Below are 13029 nucleotides of genomic sequence, written 5' to 3'. Positions count from 1 at the left end.
TATTAGACCCATGTATCATACATAAATTGCCTTCGTTCGGTCACGTGATCCATTGGTGTCATTTGATTGGCCGAGCAGTTGTATTTACAAAACAAACCCCACATGTATACTCATTGTCTTTTATTGGAGAAATGACTCCATTAAAGTTTTAGCTAAGGATTTTTAGCAGGAGCCTTTATTTTATTTTTGTGAAATTATTCTGAGCCAGTGCAATAAATTAACTGATTAAATTAGGTTAATTATTTGGGCTCCAGAAGCTGTAATATGCCATTAAAACAATATCCCAGCACATCAGTAGGCCTACTGACAGTTGTTTATACATACATGTATACATATATATATATATATTTTAAGGGTCTATATTTGGCTTAAAATTAGACCTAGATAACTATTTCTAGCAGATTCTTATTTAGTTTATTTTAATTTTTTTAAGGGGCCTATTTTCAAACCAATAGCAGGCCTAGTTCCAACCCAATTATTAAAAATTAATACATTGTTTTTGGCTTAATTTGTGTGACAAATTATGTTGGGCTTGAAAAAAGTTATGAATGGAATTTTTCAATGATTTTTTTTTTTCTTTAATCTTGGTTTATTTGCAAAATTAGAATTTCATTTATAGACAAAAATAGATGCAGATCTGGCTGAGCAGTGTCTATCTCAAAATACACTAAAACCAATATAATTGTTGTTCTTTATAGAAAATATCAATTCAGCAATAATTGTTTCCCAGCTTCCCCAGTTATTTTAAACCTGACCTTAATATTTGTTGTCCTTGCAGGCAAAAAGATGCCACCAAAGAAGAAACGCAGAGGTGGAAACTCAAACTCTAAATCTGGTGTGGCTAAATGTTACCTACAAGAAAACTTTGGATCCTTCCCTACAGCTGCTGAGGAAGTTTTGACTGGTCACATTCTTTACGTTTATATGACATCTGGGGAGTTCAGCCGAGCAGAATGCGACAGACAATTGAGGGCATTAATCATGAATGAACTTGACATTACCACAGGATGTTGTTACAAGGCAAACATAAAAAAGGTGGTCTTAACCCTAGAAAAGTATCGAAACTTGGGGAATCCAGAGCAATTTAGAAAATTCAAGCTAGCATGTGAGGAACCATTCACAATCAAATTGCCTGAAGTGTCACCAGACTCTGTTGATGATGAGGTTGGTGATGACAGCATTCAACCTGGTCCAAGTAGAGATATTTGTCATACTAGTCCTGAGCTTGGCCCCATTCATCTTACCTGGACATCTACTCCTATTACCCCAGATGAGCCCTCAACTATGCAATCGACCCCGGACACCACAAGTTCCATTACAAGAAGTCGAAGCCAGCTTTTTACACCCCGAAAACAGAAATTTAAGCAACGCCTTGAGTTTTTATCTGCCTCCTCTTCAAAGCAGAAAGATAAGTATAAAGGTGAGATCAAAGACTTGAAGAAGCAACTGAAGACACCCAAAAGAATCATCAACCAAGCTCTTAAAAGGAAGAGCAGCATCATTGCAAGGAAGGATAGCAAAATACAAAATCTTCAGAGACAATTGCGTGGAAACATACTTGCAAATCAATTGGCAAGAAAAAAAGTTGAGCTCACCACATTACAAAATGCCCACCGGAAGCTGAAAGTGTACAACTTAAAAAAGGCTAAATACAGCGCCACTGTACCAAAAGCAAAATATCAACAGACTCTTGCTAAACTGAAGGACCTGGACGAGACCGTGAAGAGCTTGCAGCAAGACAAGCTGATATTAAAAGAAGTTATCGAAGAGTCCAAGAATACTGAAGGCACAAAGTCTAAAATGGATGGCAAAACTTACTCCTCCAGTATGCGAATGAGGGTATATCACTGCATAACAAACAAAGTACCCACTGCTAATATTCCAATACTTCTCAAGAAACTTGCTGATCCTACAAAAGACGCCGAAGAAAGTTTCCCACAACGCAGTGCAGTAGAGATGATGGCAAGAGAACTTGGCAGCATTGCAGACTTACAGACCGTGGAAGTGATTTTACAAAATAACTGTATCACTTTGGGATTTGATGCCACTACACAGGAGGAAACACACGTTAATTCTATCCATTTTACAACGAAAGATGAATGTGTCTGCGCTGCTGTGGATGAGTTACCTGGTGGGACAGCTGAAGATTACGCAAAACACATTTGTGAAACAGTTGACCGTTTGAGTAATGCATATGTTTATTTCCATGAAGGTGCAAGTTATCCAGAAACTAGACAGAATATTATTGACAATATCACAAATACAATGACTGACAGGTGTGCAAGCAATCATGCTGCAATTAGAATAGTAAACAGTGAATGGGGAAAATCACTGCATGAATTAAATTGTCATTTGCACCCATTGGACTCTATTGCATCCTCAGTTAGAGCAGCCCTTAAAAAACTCGAGGAGGCTCGAGGAAAGGTTTTTGGTAAAGACTGTCTGGCTGCAAATCTTGTTTTACAGATTAACAAGCTTCGTTATAAGAATGGAAAAGGGGACCCGCGTGGGTTTGTCGCATTTCTGGATGAGAATAAACTTGGCAGGGGCATTCTTCCACGATATCGTGGGAATCGCCTTCATGTTCTTTTTCACATTGCAGGCAAACTTATTGAGCACTATGACATGTTTTTGCTTTACTTCAGTAGTGGGAGTTCATGTGGAGGATTGAGAACTGCAATTCTACAGGACTTTAACCCTCTAGTGCCCGTCGTATCATATATGATACGCCCAGATAAGAAGCCCATAAGGGGAGGTAACCATGAACAATTTTATAAAATCATAACATGGCTAAGTTGCTTCCCTTACAATGACTTATGGGGGCGCTGTGTGACAACAAATGTTAGATGTTTTGATTGGCTGACAACTTCCTTTCCATTTCCTGTCGTCTGCTCAAGTTGGCTTCGTTACCACGTGGTGTCAAATCCATCATCATCCAGTCAAGGTATGCATACTATTTTATAATTTCAGTTTTATCTGTTAAAATACAGCCCATTATGCTAGTAAATACCTGTTTTAGAGAAAATTAGTGAAGAGTGTATTTATAAGAGGTGATTGAATTTGAGTGTATCATATATGATACGCCGGCGGATTGCCCAGTTCTGATGTATCATATGTGATACACTGGGCATTAAGTAGTCTAGCATAAAAACTTGTCAAAATTTATCAAAATTGTTGATGACATACCGCATGGATATAAAGCATCTTTTAACTTCATCGGTCAGATATAACTAACATTTAACTTGATTTGGAGCATGATTATCAGCGTATGGAATTTCTGATGAATCTAACAATTTTGTTTGTGTTTATCTGCAGAGATAGAAATGGCGAGTGATATTGATGTAGATGACATTCTTGACGCTGTTGACATAGATGACAGTGAATATGATACATCTGATGATGAATACACTCCTAGCTCTTCTGAAGAGAGTGAAATAGAAGATGAACCAGCTGCCAGGAGGGCCAAACCACCAAAGGCAAAGAAAAGACGATCTTGCCCAGCTGATACGGATGATGACATTCCATTAGCTGTCTTACGTGACCGGATTCGCGAGTCCCGTGAAGAAGACTTTGACTCCGAAATGTTGTCCGAAATGCTAGATTCACCGATGTGGGCTGAACTTCCACTGGGGCCAACTGATACTGCCTTCAAAGGACCAATCGAGCAGCTGCCCACAGATGGTTTGCAATCCCCCTATGAATTTTTTCGGCTGCTGATTACTGACAACATGCTAGAACATGTGGAAAGGCAAACAAATCTCTATGCAATGTCTAAGAGTGGTATCGAACTGAAAACAACTGCAAAAGAAATCGAAGTGTTCATAGGACTATACTTGCGTATGGGCCTTATGAAAAGTCACTGCGTCAGGGCATATTGGTCATGGGAAACACGCTATCCACCTGTGGCAGAGGAGATGTCAAGAAATAGATTTGAACTGTTGGCAAGGCATATTCACTTTTGTGAGAACACATCACTCACAGATGAACAGAAAGCAGCTGATCGCGTATGGAAGGTACGGCCTTGGTTGGGCATGTTACGCACAAATCTTGAGAAAATTATTCCATTGCAAGACCAGAGCGTTGATGAAATAATGGTTGCCTTCAAAGGTAGATCTGGACTAAAACAATACATCCGTAACAAGCCCAGAAAATGGGGATTCAAGCTGTGGGCTCGTGCTGGGTCTGATGGAATACTCCATGATTTTGATGTCTACCAAGGGAAGAGGGATACAGATAACTCAAGTAGAGTGGGTATGGGTGGGAATGTGGTGTTAGAGATGACACGAAAACTCCCTACAGATGCCAATTTCCGCATTTATGCTGATAACCTTTTCTCTGGACTGGCTCTGGTAAATGAACTCCGAGATAGGGGGATGTGGTATGTTGGTACAGTCCGTGAGAACAGACTGAAAGGCTGTAACTTGAAGTCAGAGAAACATCTGAAGAAAGAGAAACGGGGTGCTATGGATAGTAAACTGGAGGTTAATTCCAACACTGTGGTAGTCCGTTGGATGGACAACAGAAAGGTAGACCTGATTTCGTCATTTGTAGGAGTGGAACCCATTACAACTGTGAACCGATATGATAAGAAACGGAAACAGTTTGTTGAAGTAGAGTGCCCCGCCATAGTGAAAATGTACAACAAAAACATGGGAGGGGTTGATCTCTTGGATTCTCTCACAGCCCTGTACAAATTTGGCATCAAGTCAAGGCGCTTGTATCTGTACATCTTCTACCACACGATAAACATGGCTGTCGTAAATTCATGGAACTGGTATCGTCGCCACTGCTCTCTTCTCGCGGAAAAGTCACTCCAGCTCTCTGATTTCCAATCCAATATTGCCAGTTGTCTTATCAATGTGAAGAAAGTTCCTGGAAGACCCGCGATGAATTCCCCTTTAACACCCAAACCTGCAGCCTCCAGTACAAATGAGCAGGTGCCATTCGCTGATGTTCGTCTGGACTCCGTCGGTCACCTGCCAGAGTGGACAACCAGAGGTCGATGCAAGGCCCCATCCTGCCAGAAACTCAGCTTTGTTGTCTGCACGAAGTGCAAAACCCATTTGTGTTTTAACAAAGACCGGAACTGTTTCAAAGATTTTCATTCCAACAAGTAACTGTCACCCCACTGTGTCCTAACTGTCAGCCCGCTGTATCATATGTGATACACTTGTTTGAATGCTCACTGTATCAAATATGATACACAAAATATTTTCAAAGAAATCAATAAAAGAATATAATTATCTGAAGGTATTTTTTGTCTTCATTGTGTCTATTTGATCATGTTTTGAAGGTTTCAGAATTTTCCTTTAGAGGAAAATGGGTCTGGGCACTAGAGGGTTATGAACGCTACCTCAAAATCTGAACTCCATGTGATAGGATTGCTAGGAAAGATGATGACAGGCCCATGGATGAAGAAATTTTATACATCAGCGTCAAATGAAATTAATCATGTAGATGGTATTGATGTTGTCAGAAAAGTTATTGAGAGAATAAAGAATTCCATTAATGATCCTGAGGCCCTTCTACTTGCAAAAGACGACTTCTTTGGTGACGAGATGCCTCTGGATGATACTTTAACAAAGCTGCGCCAGTTCCCTGTTGATCCCCAGTTCAAGACCATGATGAAGGACTGTCTCCTGGCAGTGACAGCAGTGCTGGAACGACAGTACAGCAAGTACTTTACTATTCATATAACCGAAAAGCTACGCGAAGAGACTGCATCGGCAAGATCCCATAATATGGATGCCGAAGAACTGATGGGCATGTTTTCGGCATCCCAGAAGAAGGCCCCTAATGCCACGATGGACTATCTGTCCTGCAGGATGCGAGCAAACAAAAACAAGACGATGTGTTATTTGGAGAAACTGGAGGAGGAGGACAGAGACACCTTGCTTAAGAAAGGGATAAAGTTTTCGAGGAGACAAAGGCAAAAGAGGAAGCTGAGCCAAAAGGAATTACGAGCTGAAGTTATCAGACAAGAAAAAGCACGAGAGCATGCGCGTGATACGAAAGAGAGAAAAAAACTTGAAAAGATACTTAAAAACTCTGATTTAGAAAGTGTGCGAAGGGACTATCCCAACTTAGATTATGTAAACTTTGATAAGGTGCAGGACGTCCTTGATGGAAAAGCTGTGGGACAGAAGGCTTGCCACATTTGGTCAGAAGAGGGAAAACTTGTTATTTATAATGCCAAACTAGAGAAACTGAGAATGGCCAAAATGGTCTATAAGGTGGCGTACTGGTCTCAGTCTGAGGAATATGATAATGCAATAGACTATGACATGTCCGCATATTCACTAGCTGTGGATGTGCTACATGGTGACCTGATGTTTTGCTAGTACATGTAAGTAAAGCCGTCAAAGTTTTATTTCCATCAACCTAATTAATTAATTGTCGTGATTCTCCCGCTCTTACTGTCATGGGGCCTTGGTGGCTAAGTGATTGACAACGCTTGTACATCTGCAAAAACAGCAGTGATACATTCGCTGGAAATCACTTGCCTTTCACCACTGTGATGTACTCCAGGGTTGCGCCCTGATGAGCGTGAAGCTGGATGTATGACATATGTGAAAGACTGGCTAGCACTCGTCAAAGGTCGGTGGTTCTCCCTGGGTACTCCGGCTTCCTCCACCCGTAAGCTGGCAAGCCGGCATATAGGTAAAATACTCTTGAGTACGGCTATAAACACCAATCAAACAAACAAACAAACAAACTAATTAATTAATTAATTAGGCAGAAATATTAATGTCCATTGATATGATGATATCAGATGTGTTTAGTTATTCTACATATATGCAAAATGCCTACCTGCTTGATTTGCAAATCATTTGTTCAATTTTAATCTTATTCTCTAGTCCATATATCCTCCTCAGGCCCTTCGTCCACATATGTGGACATACAATATTTGGTTCCCTAAATTTTTATGGTTTATCATTTCTGTGCTTTTTCAAAATACGCTCTAATCTGAAGGTAGTTGTAGACATCAATGTTGCAGAAAACGAGAAACAGCGTGACAAATTATGGAAAGTTCGTCCATTTCTGGATAAAATCAAACAAACTTGCCAAACACTCCCCAGGCCTCAGAATGTGTGTCGATGAACAGATGATACCATTCACTGGCCATGTAGGCATAAGGCAGCACATTCGTGGGAAACCATATCCAACTGGCTTGAAAAATTTTGTTCTGGCAGCACCATCCGGGATGGTGTTGGACTTCGAAATATTTCAGGGAAAAAGGTTTTTTCCCGACGCTGACACATCCACTTTATCACTGGGAGGGCTTGCAGTCCTTAGACTTACACAAACCATCAACCCCAATACATCAGTCTTTGTTGACAGATATTTCACCAGCATGCCACTTTTGGATTGTTTACTGGACAAGGGAATAACTGTTACTGGGACAATTACGAAAAACCTGGTACCACGTAATGCCAAAAATTGCCTGAAAAATGACACTGATCTAAAACGACAAGGCAGAGGGTCAATTAATGAAATTGTTCGGGAGGACAACAAAGCATGCATTATTCAGTGGTACGATAATAAAACTGTGCTATGTATGTCCAGTGAATTTGGCGCTGATCCAACCAACACTTGTAGAATGAATGAATGAATGATTATGGCTTAACGCCACATCGGCAATATTTCAGCCATATCGTGGCGAGAACAAGGTGAAAGCAAGAGACGGTTAAGGTTTTCGATCTGATAATATGAACACCAAAAGTAAAACAAAAAGTACAGACGTGATTAAAATTGAATAAAAGAAAAATAAGATTTAAAACTCGAAAACCAGGGTTATAGTACATGTATAAATATATATCACTGTTTTTCTATAGATATTTATGACAGTTAAAATTTATATTTTATGATATAGACCAATGGCCTTCAAATAATTGATGACAACATCGCCAGCGATGCTGTCAAATAAATCATATACAGAGTTGACCGTGTAGAATCTCTGCCGAACATGGGCAAAGTCTACACAGTCAACCAGAATATGTTTGATGCCATATTGAGCATCACATCCAACACACTCGGGAGCACTGCTCCCATCCAAGATGAAATTGTGTGTCAGATGAGAATGCCCAATACCGCATCTGGTTAAAACGACTTGGTCTCTACGAGACATATCAAATGTATATGAATTATAGCCAATGACCGGATGAATGGCATGCAGTTTGTTATGGACCTGCAAGTTCCATTCACCCTGCCAAAGGCAACGAATATATTTAAGAATATTCGACTTCATGTCAGTATAAGGGATTTTTATCTTAGATATGGGTTTATTTAGGGCAGCTTTCGCCTCTCTGTCTGCGACTGTGTTTCCATGGATACCAATATGACTTGGTATCCAGCAAAATATAATATCTTTACCTCTTCTAATTAATTTCCTATGTATAGCTAAAATTTGAAGGATCAAGGGATTTTTAAATTTATTATTCTGTATTGCCAATAGGCAAGACAACGAGTCAGTACATATCATTGCCCTCTGGGCACACCCAGAAGAAACATATGATAAGGCCAGGAGTATAGCTCTGGCCTCGGCAGAGAATATTGAAGAAGAGGATGGAAGACGAAAGGAAGAGACTCGCTGCTCCATGACAGCCGCAGTCGCAACCCTGTCCCCATCCTTCGACCCGTCAGTATATATAAATTTATAATCCATATAATTAGCTTTAATTTCAGCAAAACCTTGCTGAATTATAAGAGGATTTGTATTCGATTTATTATATTTACGTAGATCAAATATTAGTTTAGTTTGTGGGAGAAGCCATGGAGGAGACTCTGGAAAAGACACCGGAGCTATATCCTCCAGCTTGATGTTAGCTCCCACAATATGGTCCCGTATGCGCAGACCGAACGAAGGGATCTTGTTAGGACATTTAATATATTTGTCTACATACAATGGATTGAAAACACAGTCGTAGGCAGGGTTTGTTGGATGTGCTTTAAGCTTTGTAGTATATTGAAGACTAAGTTTAATACGTCGGTTGTATAAGGAAGGCTCATTTGCCTCCACGTATAAACTTTCTACTGGTGAGGTTCTAAAAGCAACAAGGCTGAGCCTCAAACCTTGGTGATGAACAGGATCCAACATTTTAATGTACGACTTCCTAGCGGAACCGTAAATGATGGATCCATAGTCCAATTTAGACCTCACCAGAGAACGATATAAATTAAGTAAAACTGATCTGTCAGCACCCCAATCGGTGCTAGACACGACCTTAATTATATCGAGAGCCTTTGTACATTTAGCTTTAAGCATTTTAATATGAGGTATAAAAGATAGTTTACTATCAAATATTATACCTAAAAATTTTGTTTCTCCAACAATTTTAACCTGTTCACCAGAAAAATTTAGCTCAGGGTCAAGATGAAGTTTCCGTTTATTACAAAAATGCATACCGACGGTTTTAGACGTTGAAAATCTAAAACCGTTTTCAGTTGCCCATTTCTCGATCTTATTGAGACAAAGCTGCAACTGACGTTCGATATTATTCATATTCTTAGCTCGGTAGCATATAAGGAAATCATCGACGTATAAAGAACCCTCTGTGCCCGATGTTAATGTTTTTGCTAGGCTATTTATTTTTATGCTGAACAGAGTTGGTGATAGAATGCTGCCCTGGGGTACACCCATTTCTTGCTCATAAGAGTCAGAAAGAGTGGACCCCACCCGTACCTTAAACTGACGATCGGATAAAAATTTGGATATAAATATAGGTAAGCGACCTTTTAGACCCATATTCGCGAGATCTTTTAAAATACCATATTTCCATGTGGTGTCGTAGGCCTTTTCAAGGTCAAAAAATATGGACACCACATGTTCATTATTGATGAAGCCATCGCGAATAAAAGTTTCGAATCGAACAAGGTGATCCATGGTAGATCTACCTTGCCGAAAACCACATTGAATGTTAGATAAAAGCTTGTTGGTTTCAAGAAACCAAACAAGTCTATCATTAATCATCCGTTCCATAGTCTTACAGACACAGCTGGTAAGAGCTATGGGACGGTAATTATTTGGATCAGTATGATCCTTACCCGGTTTGGGAACCGGGATAATACACGCCTCCCTCCATGATGGTGGAAAATTACCAGTTATCCAAATATCATTAATCAAATCCAAGAGAGTCTCCAGTGGCTCAGGTGGTAAATGGTTCAGAAACTTATAATATACATTATCAGGACCACAAGCAGTATCGTGGGCCTTTTTTAATGCAGTTCTAAGTTCCTCGATATTAAATGGACAATTATAATCTTGTAAATTTTTAGAAGAAAAGGGCAATTTAGTTTTCTCCTTCTGGTTTTTAATATGTTGGAATTTTTTAGTATAGTTCTTAGAAGAAGATTTGTTGGAAATTGTTTCAGCTAATTTATTGGCTATATCAGATGGAGATGTTAATATATTATCTCCATCTTTTAAATGCTGAACTTTTGCTTTATTATTTTTGCCCTTAAGTTTCTGAACCATGTTCCAGACCTTACGCATGGGTGTTTTTGACGTAATGCCTGAAACAAAGTTCCGCCAACAAGATCGTCTCTTGGACTTGAGTAATCGACGAGCCTTAGCTCGAAAAATACGAACCTGGTTTAAGTTATTATCAGTAGGACAAATATTAAAATTTCGCTCGGCCTTTTTGCGGTCCTTAATGGCTTTGCGACAGTCCTTATCATACCAGGGTTTACTTTTGGATTTGGGATTTGTCGAGGTTTTAGGGATAGTTCTATCGGCAGCTCGTAAAAGAAGCTCGTTAAATTTTAATATTGGATCATTTGCTGCATTGAGAGTCTCTGGAGTGATATCAGCCTCACAGAACATCTCGAATGCGATCCAGTCTGCTTTATCGAATTTCCACCTAGCTACACGTTCTAAAGAATTAGAAGTGATATGCTCTAGGATAATAGGAAAATGGTCACTACCACAAAGATCGTCATGCACCTTCCAAGAAAAATCAAGGAGAAGTGATGGATCCGTGATAGTGAGATCGATAGCAGAATAAGTGCCGTTACCCGGATGTAAATAGGTATTAGAACCATCATTGAAATAACACAGTTCACCATTCGATAAGAAGTCTTCTACTATCTTGCCCTTATTATTTATGTTGTTACTGCCCCATAGGGGGTTATGGGAATTAAAATCTCCAAGTATTATAAACGGTTTAGGTAACTGTTCTTTTAAATTGTGTAACTGAAAAGCTGACAAAGAAGTGTTCGGAGGTATATACACCGAACATAATGTGACTGTTTCATATAATGAAACACGAACGGCCACAGCTTGAAGCTCTGTATCCAGAGCTACAGGGCTGTGGATAATATTGTTATTTATGAAGATCGAGGAGCCGCCTGCAGCTCGCTCTTCTTCAATACAATATGTGCTATAAAGGGAATAGTTTTTAAGAGTTATTTTATCTTTGTCAGGTGTCTTCAGGTGAGTTTCCTGAAGACACAGGGCAACTGGATTAAAAGATTGAACTAGCTGTGTTATTTCAATAAAATTTGCCTTAAGACCTCGACAATTCCACTGTATAATTTTATCTAAAGAAGACATTATGGAGGAAGGCGTATGGGTGATTTATCTTTATGTTTGGATCGAGGCCGACCCTTCCGTGGAGATCGGCTGCAAGATCTCCCTGGTGCGGGTGATGTATCCATCGCATCCGATGTTGAAGGACCAACGTCCTCCAACGATCCAAACCTATTAAAAGTTTGGATAGCATCCCTAGTGGCCTTAGAGGGACGCTCTGTGGGGCCACTAGGTTTATTATTATTATTTTGAGTTTTATTTTTGAACTTAGTTTTGTCATTATTTTTAGGGACATTGGGTTCAGGTTTATCAGTTTGTAGAGTGCTACTTACCGGCGTTATTTGTTGTATTGTCGTAGTCTGAGTTGAGCAGGAATTAAGCGCAGGTTGAGCCGAAAGTTGGACAGAAGTAGAACTAGGTTTGTCGTTTCCAATGGGCCAAGTCAAGGAAGTTTGAGTAGCAACAGATGCTACTCGCTTGACCACATTGGCAAACGAAGTCTGCGGTGAAGTATTAGGAGGCGAGACTAGTTTGCGGGCTTCCTGATACGATATATTGTTTTTAAGTTTTAAATTTATTATTTGTTTTTCTTTAAGGAACAATGGACAGTCTTTAGAGGAGGCCATATGATCTCCACCGCAATTGCAACACTTAATTGTGCTGCTACAGTCGAAACCATCATGACCTTCACTGCCGCACCGAAAACAAACCAGTTTATTTTTACACTGGCCCTTTCCGTGACCAAATTTTTGACAGTTGAAACACCGCGTTGGGTTAGGAATATACAAGTCTACACTAACCCTATACGGGCCAATGTAGATGTACGACGGAAGGGATTTAGTATTGAAAGTTAGAAGATATGTATTTAATTTTAGGATGTTACCAGCTTTTTTTGTTGTGAAACGTTTCACTCTGGTAACACCCTGTGAATGTAACTCTGCGCAAATTTCTTCCTCAGTTAGGTCTCTAATATCTCCATCCCTATCACGTATAATCCCCTGACAGCTATTTAGGGAACTATGAGGGGATGTAAACACCGGAATTTCGCATATTTTGTTTAAAGTCAGGAGATTTGTGGATTGTTGTTTCCGGAAACATTCTATAAGAATGTCTCCGGATCTCAGCTTTTTCACGTTTTTTAGTGTGCCCGCTGCGCCCTGCAAGGCTCTTTTCAACATAAATGGGTGGATTTTAGATGCCGGCTTCTGTTCACTCTTTGTTGAGAGAACGATAAAAGACGGCCATGTATCCTGCGCATTATCAAGGCAGTCTGATAAAACGTCTAACTTCCTCTTTTTGTCAGCATTCGACGAAGTCGGCTGAGAGGAAGACCTGATCGATTCATTAGATACATTTAATGGAAGGTTTAAGGTAGACATGATAAATATATAATACGAATTCACCCCACGTGTTCCCCACCCACCGCGGAGTGCCAACAAGGGCGATGCCTGAACCTGGGAATACCCGGCAGGAAAGACATCAAGGACTCCACGTGAGGTATA

General features: G+C 39.9%; 1 protein-coding gene across 1 annotated transcript; it reads left to right on the top strand.

Moving 5' to 3' along the window:
• Positions 1 to 436: 436 nt before the first annotated feature.
• On the top strand, positions 437 to 6743 carry LOC135470230 (uncharacterized). Its single transcript, XM_064749047.1, has 2 exons — positions 437 to 2703; positions 5337 to 6743. Exons 1-2 carry the CDS (start codon positions 787 to 789, stop codon positions 6339 to 6341), a joined length of 2922 nt encoding a protein of 973 aa, XP_064605117.1. The 5' UTR covers positions 437 to 786; the 3' UTR covers positions 6342 to 6743.
• The last annotated feature ends 6286 nt before the right edge of the window (positions 6744 to 13029 follow it).

Source organism: Liolophura sinensis, chromosome 7, assembly GCF_032854445.1.
Source record: "Liolophura sinensis isolate JHLJ2023 chromosome 7, CUHK_Ljap_v2, whole genome shotgun sequence".
Classification (NCBI taxonomy): domain Eukaryota; kingdom Metazoa; phylum Mollusca; class Polyplacophora; order Chitonida; family Chitonidae; genus Liolophura; species Liolophura sinensis.
Note: the sequence above shows the minus strand (reverse complement) of the source record. Positions and strands in the feature narration are given on the sequence as shown.